Source organism: Aplidium turbinatum, chromosome 16 (genome assembly GCF_918807975.1).
Source record: "Aplidium turbinatum chromosome 16, kaAplTurb1.1, whole genome shotgun sequence".
Classification (NCBI taxonomy): Eukaryota; Metazoa; Chordata; class Ascidiacea; order Aplousobranchia; family Polyclinidae; genus Aplidium; species Aplidium turbinatum.
Genome location: NC_137487.1, coordinates 1,736,530 through 1,760,113, shown reverse-complemented (window position 1 = coordinate 1,760,113; position 23,584 = coordinate 1,736,530). Strand labels below are relative to the sequence as shown.

At 38.9% G+C, this 23,584-nt stretch overlaps 1 protein-coding gene across 1 annotated transcript; it reads left to right on the top strand.

The window, feature by feature from the left end:
* Positions 1 to 2,590: 2,590 nt before the first annotated feature.
* On the top strand, positions 2,591 to 21,510 carry LOC145785066 (uncharacterized). The gene is made up of 5 exons (XM_082596771.1): positions 2,591 to 2,674; positions 2,957 to 3,053; positions 5,984 to 6,038; positions 14,618 to 14,694; positions 18,803 to 21,510. The coding sequence occupies exons 1-5, from the start codon at positions 2,660 to 2,662 to the stop codon at positions 18,883 to 18,885; spliced, it is 327 nt and encodes a 108-aa protein (XP_082452897.1). The 5' UTR covers positions 2,591 to 2,659; the 3' UTR covers positions 18,886 to 21,510.
* Positions 21,511 to 23,584: the final 2,074 nt, after the last annotated feature.

Here is a 23,584-nt window from a genome sequence, read left to right as displayed (position 1 = left end):
TTGTATCAAACGTTTTGGGAGAATCTGAAGCTTAGAAGCTGAAACAAGTGTCTCTGTCAAACGACACTGTGAGTAGAAGAATATCTGAGCTATCAGAAAACATTTTGTCGCAGATGGTGTCAAAGATACAGAAGTCGATGTCACATTGATACCTAGCTCAAAACATGTTAGATGTAATGCATAATTGCATAATATCAAGATCATGTTGAACAAAACGGAACCTAGCATAGAACTGATAACACCCAAGCAGGTGCACCCATTTTATTGACGTGTGCATTTTTCATCATCAGTCGTTATCTCCGCCTGCGGCAGATTGCGCATCAACATGACTTATTTGCTTCCAAGAGTGGCGATTTTGAGCCAACTCGCCCAGTGTTGTCAAGTTGAGTTCGGTCCATGATTGAATGTTGTCTTGACATCGTTTTGGTTGTCTGCCACGTTTTCTTTTTACTTCTACTTTGCCTTCTGTGCAAACTATGCTGATTCCGAATTGTGATCTTTTAGTGTGGCCGAACAGTTTTAAAAACTTTTGATTTTATCATTGCTGCAATTGGATGTAGTTTTGTCATAGTTAGAGGATCTTTTATTTTCGTGTGATCAAGCAACCTTTTGTTGGTCATGCTTCTCATGATGTGATTTTAGAAGGTAATGAGCTTTTTCATTGTTGATGATGTCCAATTTACGCATTCTATCTAGACCGTACAGCATGACTGGTAACACGCAGGTGTTGAAAATTTTTGCTTTCAGTTTGATTGGGAGTCTATTGGATGTTAGAATCTTTTTTTTCTTTACAAATGCTGCCCAGCCTAAGCCAATTCGGTGTTGCGCTGCAGTCTTTCCATCGTTGGTCGCGGATAGTCGGTGGCCAAGATATATGAATTCTGATACTTGTTCTATTTGTTTACCATAGAGATTGAGATTGAGTGTGTTGTTAGTTTTGTCGGTTGTCATACATTTGGTTGTGGACACATTTATTTGGAGGCCGAATTTAGCAGCATTTTTTGACAGAGCATCTAGGTATTCCTACATTTTCAGTTTAGAATTATCCAACATGGCCATATCGTCTGCGTAGCTTAAGTTGGATATTACATGACCACCGATGGTGAATCCAGTGCATTTTTAATTGCATGTAATAAATAAATTATTATTTACTGTTTTGGCACTAATTTTCTTTAAGTTTTTGGTGGACCGTGAGTCGCTGAAAAAATCACAAGGGGACCATTCAACAAGTATTTTGAAAAAGTTTGAGAGCCACTGGTTTAGCTCATAGCAAAGAAGAGCAAGGCAGGCAAAGAAAACCCCACAAAGAAATCCTACCACGGGCAAAGTCATTTCAACCGCAACGCACCATAGGCCTTGCACGACTCACAAAAAAGATACAACTTGAGGATGCAAATCAATGATGAAAACAAATAAAACGAACTAGCAAAAACAACATCATCATCTTGCGGAAATTCAATTATACCCAGAGAAGTTATGTCTTGAAGATATCAAGCGTTCTTTGATATAAAGTTGCGTTGATAAAGCGATAATTTTACACCCCAGTCAGGTAAACTCGTCACTGCCACACCGATTCAACGTTTGCAAACGTTGAATTAATGCAAAAATGACAGGCATCACTAGCTGGGACGTGGTAGTGGCATGTCACAGTAATATGAGAAATTTGGGTTACCATATGTTTTACACGTTAAACCATAATAGAAGTGAAAAAAAATTGGGCATATTACGTTAGAAAAAATAGATAAACAAACAGACAATAGCATGACGATCCAGTCCAAGATATTGATATAAAACAACTGGTTGGAGCACATGGCCACCGCTTCACCGAAAGATGGCGATTGGTCAAAGAGGATGGAAAAACTTTTCCAGACTCTGTAGAACTTCTGTGGACAAAAAACACAAGAACCAGAAAGCCAGTAGGAGTATTTACAACCTTACTAGGAAAAGGTAGGCTAGTCAAAACTTTAAATCAATTTCAAGCCTTTTAAATCTGAAGAGGTCAGAAACAGAAAGTTTATTTTTTTGTGCAAAAACATTTATGTACGGTACCTTAGACAAAACAGACAAGCAACACATACAAGATAGCGCACCAGGAGGCCTCAATGTTTAATTTTGCCAGACCTCAGAGTAACACTTTTCGTAGGCTACAGCAGGACTACCGTACTCAACTGGAGGACCGCGGTCCTAATCCGGACCTTCTGGGCGTTGATGGTGGACCATTGCCACGTTTCAGGGCTTCTTTAAACAGATTTCTATTGAGAAGAAGCAATTTTCTTTGTGAAATCACATTTGCTGACTTGGCAGAAAGTGAAATTGAAAACAAATTGCTGACTTGGCAGTAAATAAAAAGAAGAATTGAAAACAATACACTGGATTTTCAGACATCTCACAACTCCCGCAGAAGTCGCAACCCCTAGGTTGAAAATCCCTGCCGTAGAGAATTTTAGAACACAAAGAGAAAAAACAGAAAGCAAAATTTTCAAAATTCATTTGAGTAAAAAACAAAAAATGGACAGTTGCTATGTTTTGGCTTGACGGTTAGTACAGCACTATGGATTTATCGAATTTCATGCACAGATCTTTTTATTTCAGGTAAATCTGTAGTAAAACATCGTTTATTAAGCATTACACATTGCATACATTTTGACTGACCACAAAAATGTCTATTTTAAAGGTAAGATCTGTTGACTTCAAAGCAGTAGGAAAAAATGAGTGTTCTTTTATACACACATTTTACCTGTAATGTTTAACATTAAGTTTGGTTGTATCAAATTTAATAACTTCACTGTTATAAATATGATAATGTTTTCATGTAAAGTAGGTCTACTATAACATTCGTGGGTTATGCTCCGTGGTTTAGCAAATTAGCATATTAGTGTGGTACTACTGGTAGATCCATTCAGCAAGATAACAAAAATGTTTTGAAAATAAAAAAATTTTGATATATGATTTTTAGGAAAACCTTACTGAATCAGAAACTGTTGGCAAAGTTCCCAGCAAATCATTGGATATTTCCACAATTTCGGAGCGAGAGATTGGGTCCTTTTTGAAGAGTAGGTTTAACAGCTCATTCTATAATGTGGATGTACATTTAAATTCAGAGGTCGGCAACCTTTTCCAAGCCACAGGCTAAAACCAAAATTTGCAAAATTAAATTTTAGTTATAATCAAATTTAACAGTTTGTAGCAAAATCGCATGATACATGACTACATGGAGTAGAAAGAGCAATCTCTTGTTGGCGATTAGCACATGGCTGAGTACCCATCAAAACAAGACACACGGTTTGAGAGTAACAGACATTTATCAATGTGAGGTTAGATCTTGCATAAAAAGCATAACATCTTGCAAGTAATCATCAGTAGATTTTGATCTCTATTATCTCTTGATGTGTTTTGTAGCTCCTGCAAGCTCTGTATACGTCATTTCTGTGTTTCTTGACGCCACTCATAATTGATTCTGGAATCTGTGTAATCCTTACAGGCTTATGGTTCATTCCTGCATGTTTAACAAACCTTAGGATTAAAATTGTACGGGGCATGTGGCCGCTCTCTTGCAGTTGTGTTACATATACACATTTTTGCGTCCATCTTGCTGCATACCGCTTGTAATCAATAAGTCACGTTTGTAATATAAAACTAATTCGTGGCCAACTGGCCATGTTTGTAATCTAAAACTAGTTTTTAAGTTGGAACGTCCATCGTCTTAACTCTTGATATGTAAGTTTCGATATTGTAATTTGTAATAGAGGGTATTGGTACATGTTTCAAGAAGTTTCAATATTTATTCGAAATGTAGAAAAGTAGTTTTAATAGTTTTAAAGATTATCAGTATGTTCCCAGTATGCAACCAGTGCATTTCAATATGTGTTAACATGTGCTGGAGAGCTTTGTTATGGTTTTCAGTTTCAAGTTTGATTGCAATCAGTTCTGCGCTCTGTTGTTGATTTCATTTTTGGTCGTCTGACGTCTTCCCTCTTTGTTCTGATGGTGTCAAGTTGATTATTGTTACTGTAATATACTACTACACAAGAATATAGACATTCTCCTTAGGTCATCCCCACCACTATCGTAACAGTGCTGCTACAGTTTCATTGCCAAAGTTGTTGGTTGCACATAGAAGTGCTTCCAGATTTATGCCAACGTTGTGACTGAAATTTTGATTTTAACTTGTTGCTACACTACTGCTCAACTAGGCTACTACCTTTTGCTATTTCTCTTGTTGACTGTTCACCTATAGGCATCAAGTGAGGTAACCTACTGAACAAGTTGGTAGCCTGTATGGTTGTGGAGAGAAAATATCACCAAACAGAATGAAAATTCAGTTCTTGACTGTTTTGTCACTGAAGCAAACAAAGCAGTAGCCTACTGGAGTACTGGTACCTTTAGGTTTGCTCCTTTGCAGTGTAGCAAAGTGAGCAGACTGCATTTCCAGTTGAATTTTTCAAATGCATTTCGAGTTTTTACACATGCACAGGCCTCGAAATTCACGGCGGACACGGCGGTCATGTCCGCCGTCACAGCATGTGATGTCCGCGGGAAGTACCATCTAGATCGGTCATATTTGTCCGCCGAGAAATAGTGGTAGAAATCGTCATTGCATAGCACGAACAATTGTTGCGAATATATAATTTCACGCGCATTCTAGCGCGCATACTAGAAAATGTTAATACTGTATCCCTTAGCTTCCATTCAAGCAGGAAAACTTGATTTTTACGTTGCTTCAACGATTGGTGACATTGAATCAGCGTAACAAAGGTGAATTATTTGCTAAGAACCGATGGGAGTACCGGTACTTTTACACTAATCACGCGCAACTTAGTTCAAGTCTTACGTCACAATGTCTGGCTTTGATCTCCGAGTAATATTGATAAGGCAAGGTTGGTTACAAAATTAGATTATACGAGTAGGCTATTACAGCAAGATGCAGCAAAATTTGTTTAGTTTTGGTATTACAGTAAGAAAGAAAAGGCCCAGAGAAAATTCACTTTCGCTCACATGACTCGCAAAAATAAACCTAAAGAAAAAAGCCTAGTGAAACTTTGCACAACAGAAAATAGTAGCGTTAGTGTAAAAGTTTTTCAACTCGTGTCCAGAGCATTGTGACGTAAGAAGCCACACGACCTCGTTCGGTGGAAGTTAATTAGTTATGCGGCGTATTAAGCAGCTACGCGGCGCTTTGACTCTTCAAGCGCACGTCGTTGGTCTGATGAAAGCCTTTCAGAGTGACTTCGCTGAAATTTTAAAAAGACTTCTCAACCGTAGCTATAGTTCTCAAATGGCGAAGAATTATCAAGATAAAGTGATTAAGTGTGACGATCGACGCTAAAACTGGTGTGTCTGCCGTGAGACTTAATTTGTCCGCCGAGATAGCTGCTCAGACCGGACACGTTTGTCCGCCGTCAACAAAAACGAATTTCGAGGCCTGCATGCATGCACAATTGCACATGCACATTTTACATATACAATTATGCATATATCATTCGGAGATGTAAATTGAAGTTGCTTAAATACGATGGTAAATTGACAAGAAATGTCATGTAATAAAATAATTATTCATAGCAAATTTCTGCAATATGGAAGCAATTATCTTTGAGGAAGGTTGTTTTTTCTTTCTAATATATTTGAAGGCCTACAAGACCTGTGGCTCTTTACTGTTTCGACTGCAATTCCATATGTTGTCACTGACTTCGTAGTCTTCTATGTTGTTTGTTTTCTTGCAAAAATATTTATTTTTCGTATTTTTTATCGTATTTATTTTTCCAATTACTGATTAGGTTCTGTCTGTTAAATCATAAAATAAATTACCGCACCTCAAGGCCACCATATCATTATATACAATTTGTAAAAGGGCCGCAGGACTGATTCCAGTCCACGGCCATAGTTCGCTGACTCCTGTTTTAATTAACAAATAGCAGAATATTGAGTGACTTAATAGTTCATAAGTATTTTCCTTTTTCGACACATAGATTTTATGTTTTTGTAGGTGCTGGAGATATGGTGACACTGTATGCAAGTGAGTCCTGGGCACCAGTATTCAGGTAGAATTATGGCTAAGATTACACAGTCTAACAAAAATTATTTTTTCAAAGACACAGCATGTTAGAATTGTTGTAGGGTGTTTCGAGGCCATTGATTCTGAAATTGCACTTGTTTTTGTCAAATTGGCTCTAGTTTTTGAGATTAAGCAAAAAAAGTTTTTGCAGACCATGGTAAACCAGCGCGGTAGAAATAGCCACTTCAAGAATTCCACAAAAAAATTTCTCTGATGAAACCCATTTTTGCCCATAAAACCCACGTTTTTTTACCAAAAAGCGTGATTTCACCCATAAAAACCTGGGTGGGTTGGGTTTTATTAAAAAAATCCATTTTTTTACAAACCTGATATTTGATAAAGCTACGGAATTGGAAAATCTCTGATACTGAAATCACTTTTCACATCAGTAGGGTCACTGTAAGTCTTTGTACGCCACTGCAATAAAGGTTCACATAAATTGACCTCAAAGAGCAGCAAGTAGCTTCGTAAACGGACAAGGAAAAGTGTTCTCAAAGAAATCAGTTCACCTGCCGTAAACTGTAGGGTCTACGCTTGCCTGGTTTGTTTGTATTCCATTCGTGCAGTTGTGTTGTATTTTGTTTGCTGCTTTAAAAATTTCTAGAATGAGAGTTGGTTTTAGTTGACTTTGTCCTGGGTATGTCTGTGAACAACTTTATCATGATACGACAGCACAGTTCACTGATTGCTGAACACTCTTCATTTAGCCTACTTCTGGTCCGGTTTGCAGTTAGGCTACGCAAAATGCTAAAGAACAGTAGCGATTTTAGATTTGTTGCTTTCATTCATTCTGTGGATTTGTCGTTTGTTTCTAGTAGCGTAAATATACTTTCATACATTAAGCAAGTTTTAATATATTGTGTACATTTCATAATAATATTGTGCAATCGAATTTTATTGTCTCTCAGATCTGCCATTGTGTCACTCATCAAAACCAAATCATCGGCGTACAGTATCTCTATCAATGAATCTTGTCTTAAACATTTGGTAATCACATCAATCACAATGGCAAAGATCCAACGCAAACTCTCGTCCTTGCACCGTCATAAAGACTCATTTACTGTTTGCACTAGTGCCTTTCGTATTTCTTTTTTCTTGTTGCCCATTCCACCACTCTTCTTGGAACTCTATCAAACGCCTTTCCATGTTCACAAAACACTTATACAAGTTCTTTCCCTTGTGCAGAAATTTCTCTTGATATACAGTATAATTATGATACCTATACTCCTAAGATATATGTGTTATGTAACCTACGTAGAAGGCTGACGACTTTTCTGCTCCCATGTTCCCCGGGAGCTTAGAGGCGTGCAATAAATCCTATGACTAATTCAGGGTTGCCGTCGACATGGACCCAAAAATAAGAACAGCCGAAAAGTTAGATTAGCATTTAAAAGACGTTTTTGACATACTTTGTATTTATACGAGCCGTGTCAATCCAGTCCATACTTTTTGCCAGAAACAATCTGCTCCAGCAACTCCTTGTTATTACAAATTGGCAAATTGCTTCATGGATCTCACGGCAGCTCAGGTCTAGGTTTATCTTTACTTGTAGCTGAGATTTGACTGTCATTTCACTAAGTAATAAGTATGTTCTTTCCTTGGTCCACTGCGCCGAACCAAGACAGGAACACTCTTTCCACAAACGCATTGCTGACCGGAAAGGAGAAAATGATGCTAACCAGCATGTAGAGCAGCGGAAAAGAGTTGTTTCCGGTAAAGATCTTCATCCACTTGATCTCAGGTTCATCCTTGCAGAACACATCATCTGGAATCTTCTTGAGCAGAGCGTTAACAGCCGAGACCTCATCGAACAACTCATCTTTCATTGCCATTATAGTGCAGTCGTGGGAGCTTAAAAAGTGGTGTTTGTGGGAAAATTTTTTTATCAAGCTGATACTTTTCTCAGACCTTCCCCATATTATGCAGATGGCTCAGAAAAAATTCCCCATCAATCGGATGATGGGAACCCCCCTTTTGGACCCATTTTCCAAATGACGTCACAATCCTATTATGAAAATTTTAAGTTTTTCAAAATAGGACATATTATACATCATTTTTTAGCTTTTTTCAAGGGGAACAACTTTTTCTATTAAGAAGAACCCTGAAAATGTACAGAAAAAGAGTTATTACCGATTTAGCAAAAGGATAAATCTGTCAATTTCAGGCAAATTTGAAATTATTCGTCACTGTTGGACTTATTCTTCTATATTCTATAACAAAAATTAAACAAAGTAAGCGAAATGTAAATTGAAGCTATCATCAAAAACGACAAAGATGTTGCCTTCCTCCTCGTCTTGTCCCGTTTCATATCTTCATTGTACGAGAATTCTTTTTCTTCGGTACCAACATCGACGTTACGCAGAAGTGAAAAAAAGTCTTCATTCTTAAGTTTTTCGTCTAGTCTCTGGAATATGTCGTTCATACAAATTATTACTTAGATGCGAAAAAGATGTGAAACTATCTTTGTATTTCAAGCATGCTTAGGCTACTATACTATTACATTCCACACCATGACATTCATCACACGAAGAAACACATGCCATTCCATAATTGCGACAGGTGCAAGTTTTCGTTCCACATGGATTTTTCGTTGATTTCTTACATCTGCATCTAATTACTTTGGTCAATGCTTCTGGTGCTATAGGCATATCCGTCATTATTGGGACAAGTTCGTTGTTGCTATTGTTTCTCCATCCCCATTCACAAACATTGAATTTAAATTCTAAAGACGTAACCCATGGAAGCAGGCTGCTCTTTGGCTCGGTGGTAGCTTTTCAGTGCAATTATCCCTTCGCATGCCATATACATGTAGCCTAGGCTAATTGTCATGTCTAAAAGTAAACAAAGATAAATATTACATACAGGGTATCTAGAATTGGACAATATCTTGAAAGTGTAAACATTATTATATAATCCCTATGTAAAAATACATACCTGAGTTTAGTAAGCGTTGAATCTTCATTGCCACAATACCAGATCTTGAATGCAGTTATAGAGGCTTCTCCGACCTCGTTTTGGGAACTCCAGACATTGCTGATAATTGCAGAATTCTCTTTCAGCGTTTCTGATTTTCGCAAACTTTTTTTCCCTTTTTCAAATATCGATGACGTTGTGTCGCATCCTGACCATGCATGGAGGAAAAGAAGATCTTCTTTAATATCTTTAATACTTGGGTTGGCTTCTTTGATTCTCCAGGCTTTGTTGAAGCGCTCCTTGGTCGAAGTAAATATCATCATGAGTGTCAGTCTTCCAATGATGCAGTAACATAGTAACTACATCAGTATCATCAGCAATGACATTTACTGGACCTTTTCGAAGAAGAGCATAATCAAGGGATTTTGCTACAATGGAACCGTCAGCATCATCAGAGCATTTTGCCTCGCGTAATTAACCGCCATGCGATGCGGAATGGCCCGTTTCGGTGAGTCCGATTCGGTGAGTCCGATTCGGTGAGTCCGATCCCTTAACGGGGGATTTTTTCAATTTTTTTTTTAATTATTGGGTACCGTGGCCTAATTATCATTGCTGTTTTAGGGTTAGGGGTTAGGAGTTAGGGTTAGGGGTTAGAGGTTAGGAACTCACCGAATCAGACTCACCGAATCGGACTCACCGAATAGTAGCAGACCCCATGCGATGTGCCTTTCTCCTCTGCTTTGCAGTTTTATTCTTGTGAATTTCGTTTTTCAATATTCATTGTGTAGATCAGTTATTTTCAATGTAGATGTTATTGTAAAATCATCACAGCAGTTGTGAACTTCAACTTCGGATTGTCTCAGAAGGGTAGAAACAAACTTGATGAATTCAGCCTTGGTTTCGATGCAGCTGAGGTAGCGATCTTGAGTAAAAGGAAGTGAATTGCTCGGATCAATTTTCACAAACGTGCTCTGTGGAACGGAATTTCGGCGCAAGTGCTCGTGACTTTTAGTACTTTCGTCATGATAGACATCAAATACAACTACAGCATGGGTATAATGTTTTTGGATATATTTCACATACGAATTTCAAACTTCCGAAAACTTCATTCCTTTTTTCCAGCGAACTTTATGTAGTAGGCCTAATGCACCACCGTCGATAAAATAGAAGTTACTTGTTGATTTCCTCTAAGGCATGCGACGAAGAACCAGGCAAAAGAATTTTTCGAAGAGAGGGTTTGTCAGGCTTTCTCATCATGCCTTCCTTGAACATAGACATTGGCTCTGAAGTCAACTCGAATTCGAAAAATTGCTCAAGGCTTTCCTCGCTTTCAGCAACAGCAAACATCCTATTGAACATGACTTTCGAACCAATACCACTTGCACTACTTTTTGTTTTGTTTACTTCCATTAAGGATTCTAATGGTTTGAACAATTGATTGATGCGATAGTAATTGCTACCCCATCTAAACCTTTTTGGATATTTTGACCAATTTGCTCCGCTTGTTCACAATTGACGTCATCTTTTCCGGCGATGGACACTAGACCGTTTGAAGGAGAAGATAGGTTTACATCTGGTACTGAGAATGGGTTTTTTGTTGTTAACCAGGCCAGAAACTTTTACAATCTTCGTAATCCCTCTTTTTTCTTGAAGCACCCAACTCTTCATGCTGGTTAGCCTACTTCATAGAAACTGAGCCTTGTTTAGTTGCGTCATTGCTTCATGAATACTTGCCGAGTGACTCACACCAAAAACCCAAAGATGTCGAACACTTTCTGCATACTTTTCCTTCCGTCAATCCTCCACGCGACTTAATTGAGCGCATAAGAGCTTACTCGATTGCAAGATCTTTCCAAATTCCGGTGAAGCTTTTTTGCTGTCCTCTTTACTGTGTGCTGCTCGGTTAGAAGTTGATCGTAGGCTGACAACCATAGATGAAAAGAAAATTCTGCAAATATCAGCAATATCTGGAGTCATGGTGTCGAATGTAATAGTATAGTAGCCTAAGTATGCTTCAAATACAAAGATAGTTTCACATCTTTTTCGTATCTAAGTATAATAAGTATGAACGAGTGAACGACATACTCCAGAGGCTAGACGAAAAACTTAAGAATGAAGTTTTTTTTTTCACTTTTGCATAACGTCGATGTTGGTACCGAAGAGGAGTGCTCTTACAATGAAGATGAAACGGGACAAGACGAGGAGGAAAGCAACATCTTTGACGTTTTTGATGATGATGATGATAGCTTCAATTTTTGTTTTGCTTACTTTGTTTAATTCTTGTTAACGAATGTAGAAGAATAAGTCCAACAGTGACGAATAATTTCAAATTTGCCTGGAATTCATAAATTTATCTTTTTGCTTAATCGGTAATAACTCTTTTTCTGTACATTTTCAGGGTTCTTGTTAATAGAAAAAGTTGTTCCACTTGAAAAAACCTAAAAAATGATGTATAATATGTCCTATTTTGAAAAACTTCAAATTTTCATAAAGGGATTGTGACGTCATTTGGAAAATGGGCCCAAAAGGGGGTTTCCCATCATCCGATTGATGGGGAATTTTTTCTGAGCCATTTGCATAGTATGGGGAAGGTCTGAGAAAAGTATCAGCTTGATAAAAAAATTTTCCCACAAAAAACCTTCCACGACTGCACTATTAGTGGATCAACTTGCTTTGCCAACCCCTTGACTTCCTCGTACTTGATTGCTTGATCTTTCTGCATGGTCCAGTTGATGTGCGTTGGATGCTTCTCAAATCGATACCACTGGTTGACATATTCCAAAATAATGGTGTAGAACTCCTGGAAGCTCGCTTTGAAAACCTTAGCATGCTCTTCATCGACTGTTCTTAGTAGTTCGTCTGTTGTTGCTCCGAAAAACCCTGCACACTGGCGTTGCAATATATTGATCTTGAAAAATTCAGTTATATCTGCCAGTTCAGGAAACAATGCAGATGCAGTTAACTTTTGCAGGAGTAACAGTGGTTTATTGAAGAGCAATAAAGCACTGTTGATGAATGATATGATGATCAGTGACTCTTTTGATTTAACCAAATCCTCCAATTTTCTTGGTTGATGTTTCAGCGAAAGAAAATGCGCTTTGAGTGGTTCCCAGAGATCGATCATTCGCTCAAGTACAGCATCAAGTGTGGTCTATCGAGTCGGCGTGTGCCGTATGTGTTGATAGAGTCGAGTAGTTGCTATCAAGCTCCTCACAGAAATGCTTGAGCCTCATCGTTCTACCAGTTTGGCTTTTGAAGTGGATCCAATCTTCAGCATGATTGTTTCTATGTCTGGTGTGAGGGGCTCTGATCCCTTCTCTGCTGCATTGTGCAAAATATGAGCAGGGCAGCCGACTGAGATCAAATACAATGTTTGCTCTTTGAGACGAGAGAAGACGTTGTTTTTTCCACTATGCTGTGATCCTCCAAAATTCACTGGTGCATTATCGGCACAAAAGGATGACAGCTGTTTTATGTCTAGGCCATTTTCTTGAATAGCCAAGAAAAGAGAATAAAGTTGGTGATGTGTGCCGAGGACTCGCCTGGCATCGACCGCAGGTCAAGAAGACGCACTCCCACTTTGGCGTTGAAGAATCTGATGACTAGAGGAAACTAATTAAACTAATTTTAGAATATTATGCAACAACGGATACCAGAGGAAAACGATCGAAGTTCTGTAATTGTTGAAAATAAGACAAAATAAGGACGCAAGTCGAAAATAAGGACATTTCTTAGAAATAAGGACATATAAGTTTTCTAAGACCTGGCCCTTCAAAATAAGGACAAATCTTAGAAATAAAGATGGTATGGCAACCCTGCTAATAGTAAATACCAAATAGAACTTCTGTTGTAAAGTCAAGGTCACGCATAAACTCAAGAACTTTATTGATATACTTGAGTTAATAGAGTATTTTCACTAATATAATACCACTAACGTATGTACCCATGTAACAGTATGTACTCATACTCACCTACAAGGGTCTGCTACTATTCGGTGAGTCCGATTCGGTGAGAGCCTTTTTCGGAGAGTTCCCTATTCGGTGATTTTTTTGAAATTTCTTTTGAAAATTATCGGGTACCGTAGCCTAATTATCATTGCCGCTTTTACATCGTTTTAACGTCGCTAAACATTGAAATAAGACCCTAACCCTTAACTCGTAACCCTTAACCTCTAACCCTAACACGGCAATGATAGTTAGGCTACGGTACCCGATAATTAAAAAAAAAATCACCGAATAGGGCTCTCACCGAATAGGGAACTCACCGAATCGAACTCACCGAAACCGGCCATTCCGCACCTACAATGATGGTTGGTTTTGGTTTTTGAATTTTTATTCTCGGACTGACAAAGCCGTGATAGGTTACTGCTAGTTTCGCATACTTGTAGAGGCTTTTAATGCAGGGCCGGTCACCAAGATTGACAGAATGAAGTTTCCGATTGTTGAAGTGTTGACGGGGAATTATTCCATCCATTAGATTTTGTTCACTATGCCGTCATGTAGGCCAGGGCTTCCCAAACTGGGGGTCGCGACCCCCCAAGGGGTTGCGTAACGAACTTCAGGGGTCGCAGAAAGTATACCAATTTGCACAAGGTAGGCTACTGCGTATTAAGACTTCTGTGCGAGATGCTGTGACAGTTATTAAGTTTATGTAGAGTCGCGCACTCAATAGACTGCCTCTATTTTTTTAAATTTATGAGGTGAATGGAATCGGAGTTAAAAACTCTTTTACCGGTACTGCATTGTGAAGTGAGGTGGCTTTCAAAAGTCAACGGTTTAAAATGGCAACCAATTCATGTTAAAAACCGAAATCGTGATTTTTCCAACAAAATAAAGTTCAGTCTTGGTCCACCATTTTCCCATCTAGCTTTTGAAATTATAAATGCCAAATGTCAGATTTGTTTGAAAAACTGAACGAATTTAATTTGTCCCTTCTAAGAAAAAACATCAATATTTTGAATTGAAATCTAAAATTGATGCGTTCATCAAAAAATTGAACATCTGGAAGCCAAAATTTCAAAATGATTTATCTGAAATGTACTCACTTTGCCTACCGTTCCAGCCTTAGCAACATCGAAACCGCCTTGAGACCTGCATTAACAAACACTGAGCCATGACTGGACTTGGTTTGTGGCAGATAGCAGTCACACCTATCACACTGAATAAATGTGTTTGCTTTTTTGTTTTGTTTCCCGTAGCTTGCCCATATGCTTCGTTGTGATAGTCAGAAATAAATATAAAAACAAAATGAACTGAGTGCTGGTAAATTGGTTTTCGTTTGATCTAAGCTTTTCAATAAATAGGCTATCACAAATGTATATTTCGCACTGTTCGTTATTTTAATCGTAAGGGGTCGCGAAAAATTTTAGGAGATTAAAAGGGGTCGCGAGCAAAAAAGTTTGGGAAGCCCTGGTGTAGGCTATAGCGAATGTAGGCTACAGAATACGAACTGCTCATGGTCGAGAACAATGTCGCAAAAAATTGTATCTAACCCTCAATACGAGGAAGGATCATAATGATGATGAGGCTACAGCGCCTCGGAGCTTGTTTCATACTGTTCACGTGGCGCAATGTAGAATTGTAGATGCTATAATGTCATAAAACTGAGCCTGCTATTGTATCGAGATGTGTCATGTCCATTTGTTGTGTGCAGCCAGAGCAAAGGATTTGAAGCCTACACCATTGACAGATGTGACGCAATGATCAGGGAGCAACTACAAGAGGAAGAAGGCAAGTAAAATGAAGATCGGTTAGAATTAGATAACCTGTTGAGAAATCGTTGAATTTCAGTGGTTACATCTACATCAAGCGTGCGGTAAGATTCATAGTTTTAACATTGTGGTTAAGGTTTGTTCATATATTTGTTGATTGGTTTAATATTTTTCCTCGGACTGACAAAGCCTCTGATTAGTTATTCCTAGCAGTAGTAGAGGGTAGGGAAGGGTAAGGTAGAACCATCACTGACATCCAAATAAATCATGAGAAGTTCAAAGTGGTAGATGCATTCTCAGTAAATGCAGCGTCTACAACAGCTGTGTCAGAAGTTTTTTTTTTCGAGCGAATGCTGAGCTGTGACAAAAGAGGTATATACTTGATAGAATCAAACGAAATAACCTCGCAATGATGCGATGGATCTGTAACAACCGACCAAAAGAGATCCAGTATACCAGCTCAGACATACTAGCTGGGTTTACCAAAGATCGAGGATGTTCTTCATTTCCACCGTCTCCGCTGGTTTGGACATATTGAAAGGAGCAGCGTATGGATAAATCATTTAAGCGGTTGCAGATGACTAACACTAGCCCCTAGCTAGATCGTTATTAGGGACAGTAGAATATCGGTACGACTCACTTTACTGATTTTTCCTACGAAATGGACAACTACAGAACTGCACAACGTTTTCTTTGTTTTTAGGTAAATTCATTTTCATCAAATGAATTGCTATATTTGGTTAAAATATTGGGTGCTAGAAAATCTGCAAAACCTCATTGCAGGAGTTTGAGGCTACCTACTGTTGCCGGTGTTGCGTGAAGTCTATCCCTTCATTATCATGACTTGAATACTATTAAATGAACATGATATCACATTTTTCCTATATTTATTTTGGCGATACACACGTTGTACACACGTGGGCAGGTCATATAAACTGCACCTGAGTATGCGACTTATGGCAGTAGACCTCAAGCTGTAGTTGCATCAAATTTTGTCATAACATTGTGACCCTCCAGTTGTCCACCTTACTTTTGAGTGAGCAATCCCCAACTTCTACCTTCCCTAATAGATCGTTATTAGTAGAAGTTAAGTATGTACCTTGCCAGGTCCGTCCTATCCCGACATCCCGGGAAATAAACCGTAAAACAGAAAGAAGTTTCGCTTACTTGTAAAGGCTTTTAACGCAGGGCCGGTTACCGAGATTGGCAGAGTGAAGTTTCTGCTTGTTGCTGAATTATTTTCCGTGAATTATTCCAACCACTAGGTGCCCCTGAATGGAGAGCAATCCTGAAATGCGTTGCTCAAGAGCCGAACCAGCGCTTTTTGAGCTTGAGGTTTCTTCGTGTATAGTCGGGCGCTTAATCAATTGAGCTAACGGGACAGACCTATGTTCGTGGGATCGCTGGCCGGTACACGACAACCGGGCGAGACAAAGTGGGCGATACCCACTTGGGCGAGACCAGGTGGGCGACGAGACAAGTGGGCGACGGACCAAGTGGGCGACGGACCAAGTGGGCGACGAGCCAAGTGGGCGACGGCCAAAGTGGGCGACGGAAGCGAAAGTTTAGCCGTTCGGAAAAAAATTACGATTTTTAATTTTTACTTTAAAATACAATGATTGATTTGTGGAAGGGAGGCAATGAGAGTTCTCGTGCTGAGTTTCACGAAGCCATTGGAAGCAACATTTTCATTATTTTTTGTAGTCTAGTAATAGCGCTTGCTGTTTGATGTTAATTTGCATTGTGATATCATCTTGACACATTATTTTGCAATTTGCGCGTAAGGGTTTATCGTGAAGCTTAAGAGAAACCCCTCAGAAAAGAGACAAACGAATGGCCAAAGAGTGGTTTAAGTCAGTTATGAACGTTCCCTAACCGTTATCAAAGCTTGTCGGTATAAAACATTACTAGGGCCATTTTGTTTATGACCTAAAAATTGAAAAATATGACTTTATTTTTAGAGCATCAAAGTTATGCTAATCTCCGTAGTTAATGAATCGTATGTAAGTTTTTACATGTATTTTAAACAATAACATACTCGAACAACTAACAAAAACTTCTGCTTCGCTTGAAAATCACTACAAACATTCCAATGTCTAACGCATGTACCTACCAAACCAGCTACTTAGTAGTTAAGTTCTCAGCACTGGCTGACCTAGTGACCTACCGCAAGTCAGGGATATCTATAACTACGGGATTGGAAACTCTATCCAGTGCTATACATCAGTAGGGTCATCACATTATTACGATTACAGAAAGATTAACAAAATAAAATACCCACTAAAAGATATACAAAGTTCGATTTTACAATAATAATACAAATTTACATTCACATTAAAACTTAATTGATGTATAAAAGTACATTTACGCTGCTAGAAAAAAAAACGATGAATCCAAAAAATGAATGAATGCAACGAGTCCAAAAACAGCCTACTGTTGTTCTTTAGCATTTTGCGTACTACAAATCGGATCAGAAGTAAATGAGGAGTGTTCAGCAATCAGTGAAATATGCTGTTGTATCATCAACTTGTTCACAGACTAATCCAGTACGAAACCAATCCGTTTACGATGTCATCAGAACTAAAACCAATACTCATTGTGGAAATTTTTTAAGCAGCAAACAAAATACAACATGACTGCACTAATGGAATACAAGCAAATCAACAAACCAGGCAAACGTAGACCTTACAATTTACAGCAGGGGAATTGATTGTTACACTTTTGGTTGTTCGTTTAGCCTACTACTTGCTGCCCTTTGAGGTCAATTTACGTGATTATTTATCACAGCAGCGCACAAAGAAAAGTGACCCTACTGGTGTATAGAAGGGTTTTCAGTTCCACAGAGTTTCCAATCCCGTAGTTATAGATATCCCTGCCGCAAGTGTTTATAATATTCAGAGACTGGATTGTGTGTTGCAAAATAATGTGTCAAGCGTCAATGTGTCAATGTGTTTTTGTAGTCTAGTAAACAGCAAGCGCTATTACTAGACTACAAAAAATAATGAAAATGTTGCTTCCAATGGCTTCGTGAAACTCAGCGTGAGAACTCTCATTGCCTCCCTTCCACAAATCAATCATTGTACTTTAAAGTAAAAATTAAAAGTCATATTTTATACTGACAAGCTTCGATAACGGTTAGGGAGCGTTCATAACTGACTTAAACCACTCTATGACCATTCGTTTGTCTCTTTTCTGAGAGGTTTCTATTAAGCTTCACGATAAACCCTGACGCGCAAATTGCAAAATAATGTGTCAAGATGATGTCACAATGCAAATTAACATCAAACAGCAAGCGCTATTACTAGACTACAAAAAATAATGAAAATGTTGCTTCCAATGCTTCATGAAACTCAGCGTGAGAACTCTCATTGCCTCCCTTCCACAAATCAATCATTGTATTTTAAAGTAAAAATTAAAAGTCATATTTTTTTTCCGAACGAATAAACTTCGCTTCCGTCGCCCACTTTGGCCGTCGCCCACTTGGCTCGTCGCCCACTTGACTCGTCGCCCACTTGGTTCGTCGCCCACTTGTCTCGTCGCCCACCTGGTCTCGCCCAAGTGGGTATCGCCGACTTTGTCTCGCCCAGTTGTCGTGTACCGTCGCTGGCCAGGACGGTTGCGTTGCGTTATATTGAGTAGCGAAAAACGTCAAGAGGGTGAAAAACAAGAAAACGGCGTTGTGCAGCAGTTGAACAACAGTTTATCATGCTGTAGCGAAACTAACTATCCAAGGAAATTGCTTTGATTAAAACTATTTTTAGTGTTTGGTTTGGTTTTTAGACTTTTATCCTCAGACTGACAAAGCCTTTGATCAGTTATTACTGGCAGTTTCGCATGTAAAGCTTTGGACCACTGACGCAGGGCCGGTTACCGAGATAAGCTGAATGAAGTTACCATAGTTGTCCAAAGTATTGTTGTCTGTGAGCTATTCCATCCACCAGGTGCCGCTAAATGGAGAGCAGTCCAGAAATGCGTTGCTCAAACGCACATCCCGAGAGTCGAACCAGCGCCGCTTGATCTGGTAAAATGTAGACTAGAGATTTGAAAAACACGGCAAATGATGATTGATGTATATGACAACTATAGCATAGATTATAGAGCGTTGTGACAATGAAGAACTTTGACAGGTTTAATATCCCAGAAGAAAGCTATGATGGAGAAGCTTGCTCTCATTTCGCGGAGCTTGAGGCCCTCTACTGAAAGCCGCTAGATGGCAGGCGGGACTGGTGTTTGTCGGATAGAACCAGTAAATCGTAACGAATTTCATGTTCTGGACTTCATTTCTTACCTGATTTTGATTTAGACCTGTAGCGGATATAGGGGCGGAAAACCTTAAACCGTAGATGAAAACTCTGGTTTCAATCAAACGTTTGGTCACAACCATAAACCCAAGTGTACATGAATCTTGTGTTGGTGCGATTGGTCGGAGTAAAATAGATATAAAGTGCCATCTTTGAAAAGAAGCATCGTCCTACCTATGGAACACATGTGTCCGACCTATGAGACACAAGTGTGGGCAAAGTTTCAACTCGGAAACCAAAAGATTCTTAAAATTATTTTGACAGGCCGGCCATACGCTTATAAAGTGAACAAAGTGCGTCCACGCTAGTTTTACGAGCTAATTTAGCCTATTTACATTTAAAAATTGCACAAAATTTAAATTCAGTATGAAAGTTATTTTTAGGCTGTCTTTTTTGGCAAAGCATAACATTTTGGTGTCAGATTTATCATCAGAACATGTCTGAGGTGTGCAACTGTGCATGCATTGAGTTCTGTGTTGCGATATTTGCTACTGTTGTGTAGGCTTTAGAGCGGTTGGTCTGACTTCAGCGAAAACATATTTAGTTGTCCCCTCGCTTTAAACGCTCTGCGCCCACCGTCGATTTTTTGTTTCTTCGATCGTTAGTGTTGAAAGTAATTATCCTACGATATGTAATGATCTGCAATACCACACCAGCCCAAGGTCGTATGACGTATGCACTTAAAATTCCCCAATAAATATTCATCAATGCTGAGCTGTGACGAAACAATGAACCAATTTGCAAAGACCGATTGATTGCGTAGCCTACATGTATCCATTGATTTTATTTTTTTGTGGGGTCAACCAGTATCTACAGCAGAAAAGAATTTTGAGGAACACCAGAGTTTCAACAAAGCAAAGATTGTAACAGAAAATCGACAATGTGAAAGTTGTGGCCCAAGGAATAAATTAGTACTTTGTCCCCTAAAATTTTCTGAAAATTTTAGTAGCTTTTTGCACGTTTTGAGGTTAATTTTCTTGTTGAAGACGTACGATCTGTGTTTGACTCAATTCTTCAAATTATAAAGGGATTTCTGTAAAAGTTGGAGTTAATAAATAGGCCTAAGCTTAGTTGCTGTAAAATATTTTTTGTTTTAAACGACAATTAATTTATGCTCAATTTCAATTTTGAACCTGAAGCCAAATTCACTTTATATCTCTCTGAAATGACAGTTTTGACTCATTTTAGAGAATCTTAATTGCTGAAGTGTGATCACTGAATCTCAAATCACTGCAAAACTCTTAATTTTATGATAAAAATGACAAATTTTTTTCTATGACCAGTGTTGCCACATGGTTTCTCGATTCCCAGCTCAAGTACCAAAATATAGTCCATTAGCATGATAACAATAACACAAGACTAGCTCAACGTCACATAAAATATACAAAAAGACTATTATTTAATAACTACCCAGTCAGCAAAGGTTCGTGGGGCCCACTTGGGCTGCATATGGGTTACTCACATTGTATTGCGTGGGCCCCAGTACCTATGTGTCCACGGTTTGCAGAAATGTCCCAAGTGGGCAGCCCACCTACGTCTAATGGGTGGGTAGCCTACCATGAAACCATTATTAAAATGTAAACCGCCGTCGCGTTGTATCGTTGTATATATTCAATTTTTATGATTATTGCATTTTAATATAGCATAATGGACCGGTGCGAACGTATATTTTATAATTTTTCATCATGGTGGGTAGCCCACTTCATGCCCACAGAAAGCCCAGAAAGTTTATTTCAAGAAATGAAAATAAATTCCCAGATACATTTTCATGATATGATAACATTATTAAGATAAATTCAATAAAAGATGTCGGGAATCGGTTGTAAAGAAAAAAATATGAAGTAGGCCGCGCACTTGGGGCTAATCGGAAACATCAGATAAGCTCACCTTAAGCCCACAAGCCCACGAATGCCCATGGAAATCCCACGTGGGCCCCACGAACCCTTGCTGACTGGGTAGTTATTATTCAAACTGTCAACTTAGATTTTTTGAGCACTTTTTCCATTCCCCCAGAGCGCGCTGGACGACGTTTCATAGCTCACCAGTAAACCCGTGTGCCCAATGCCGCTGGTTAAGTTAATGGAATCGGATTAAACGAGAAATTTTGCAAAAACAAAAAAATTGCATGTTTTTTTTTCGGCTTGTGGGTCATGTGACCAAATTCTCCCCAGATCCGCTAGAGGGATTTTGCTCAGGAGTCGTAGTTCTGTGCTAGAGCCCGAGAAAAGATAACAAAATAGGCCACTTTGCAAGGCAAATGCTGTGGGAGCATCACCTCATTCCTACCTAAACCTTTATTTTATCTGGCCCGTCTTTTTATCGTTGATATGGTTTTACCGCATTTGTTCCATCACAACTATGGGGCCCTCAAACTTTTTGCCTGATTCTTTACTGGTTTAGACGTTGCGATTGACCCTACGATTGCTCTCGACTATATTTCTTTCCAGTTTATGCATCGACCAAGGTCAAGTGTTTTTTTGATTGCATTACTTACGTTTTTGTTTTATATTTGCCAAATACAATATTCAATTATATAATTATTTCTCGTTGGTGAAATGCAAAAAAGCGCTGTAGGCTAATAACAATAATGTAAGTACAGGAGTAGCCTACGCAGATGCAAATCGTTTTTTAAGTATAAATTAACTTTAAAAAAAAATTAAAACAATCAACCCCACTTCATCGGCCCACATCGGGACCAAGCCCCAATAGCTCAGTTGGTTAGCGCGTGACTTCGTGAACGATGAAGCTTCAAGATCAAGCAGCGTTGGTTTAACTCCTTGGTTTTGCGCTTGAGCAACGCATTCTAAGGACTGCTCTCCATTCAGCGGCCTCTTGTGGAGGGAATAATTCCCCGACAACAAGACTTCAACAATCGGAAAACTTTCAATCTGTCAATTTCGGTGACTGGCTCTGCGTCAAAAGCCTCTACAACAGAGGTGTTCAAACTTTTCCACAGGCGGGCCAAATTTGATAATGCGGAAGTGCCCGCGGGCCAACAATCTCTGATAAGTTAGGCTATCTGTATTTGCTCGAAGAATGGTGAATTATACAGTGGGTTAATTGTGTTATTTCATTGCAACAAAGCAGTATGTAGGTTTAAGTATTTTGTCATATAAGTTACATATTATGGCGTGTGATAGGTTTAGGCTGTCCGTTATCAGCTTTTCCATTGTGAATTGAAACAACCCGAAATTTTGCATAATCCGCTTCTGTTGATGTGAAGAATGAAAGTGACATTTTGGTTTTAATACCCAGATCAAATTTTGGTAGACAAGCATAAAACATCACGTAAGCCAGAGACGCTCAGTTTTGATCTCAAACGGTTCATAACTGAGAACGTCTGCTTCCACAAATAGCCTATATAGAGTCGAACAAGCTCAACGTTTTGTTTGTAAAACCTTCACATTTCAGGAATTTATTTATCCAGCTATCGGTCTTCTTTCGTATGAGAGATTAGTTTTTTGGAATAGCCTACGTTTTATTGGGGTCAAATGTCCGGGCATTCTTCGAACAGCCACTTGATTGCGGCTACCGGTAAACAAGAGAAAGATGCTGCTGGTAGCCTACTCTGCGTCGCCGTAAAGCTCAATTGGTTTAATTTTGAATCTTTATCATCGGACTGACAAAGCCTTGATAGGTTATTTCTGGTAGTTTCGCATACTTGTAGAGGTTCTTGGCGCACAGGGTCGGTTACCGAGATTGGCAGAGTGAAGTTTGCTGTATTGGTTTGCTCAATTTGCTGCAGTTGAGCCGGAGCCTCATCAGGGTTCACGCAAGAGTGAATAGCAATAAGTCCGGCAAAATCCCGAAAGCGGTCGTTGATTTCGCTGGCAAGAAAATGAATGAATGCTTCACTGTTCCGCAAGACATTTATCAGTTTGACTAGTCGGCGATTCCGTGGAACACTGGTCGAAAATCTTCAATAGCTTCACGTTTGTCTTCCTGCTCGAATATCAACGTGTGCTTGTCCACACAGGATCAGAAATCGCACTGAGAAAAAGTGAAGTAATGATTCTAACTTTCCTTGCCCGTTTTTTTCTTGTCTGTGAGCAAATGCTATCGTAATTTTTTTTTATCTATACAAGTTGGAATATGTAGGCTATGATTTCTGATGGCCTTGGACACCCCTGCTCTACAAGAATGCGAAACTACCAGGAATAACCTATCAAGGCTTTGTCAGTCCGAGGATAAAGATTCAAAACAAAAGCCGAACCGGTCCGATTATGCGGAAAGAACAAATTTCACTATTCTTGCGTGTTTTAACATCTTCGTTTTGTTATCAATCCTTCGTCTAGTGCAGCTTGAACTCCTGTCATGGTATTTCTTTGTGCTGCTTAATCCGCTCAAAGTAAAGTAAACATAAAACTAAATTAAACAATAACTACTATTAATACTAGTTACAAAAAGTGCTCAATGCCGAGCAGAGCAAATTACATCAAATACACTTATTACTTTCGAAAACTTCTACAGCTTGTTTCACTCTAAAAGAGGGATTATCAGAAGGTCCTGATAAAATATGCAAAAGCAATAGATCGGTAATACCTGAAAACATATTAAATATTATAACCTTAATTTACTCTGCAAAAACATCAGAATTACAAAGGACTA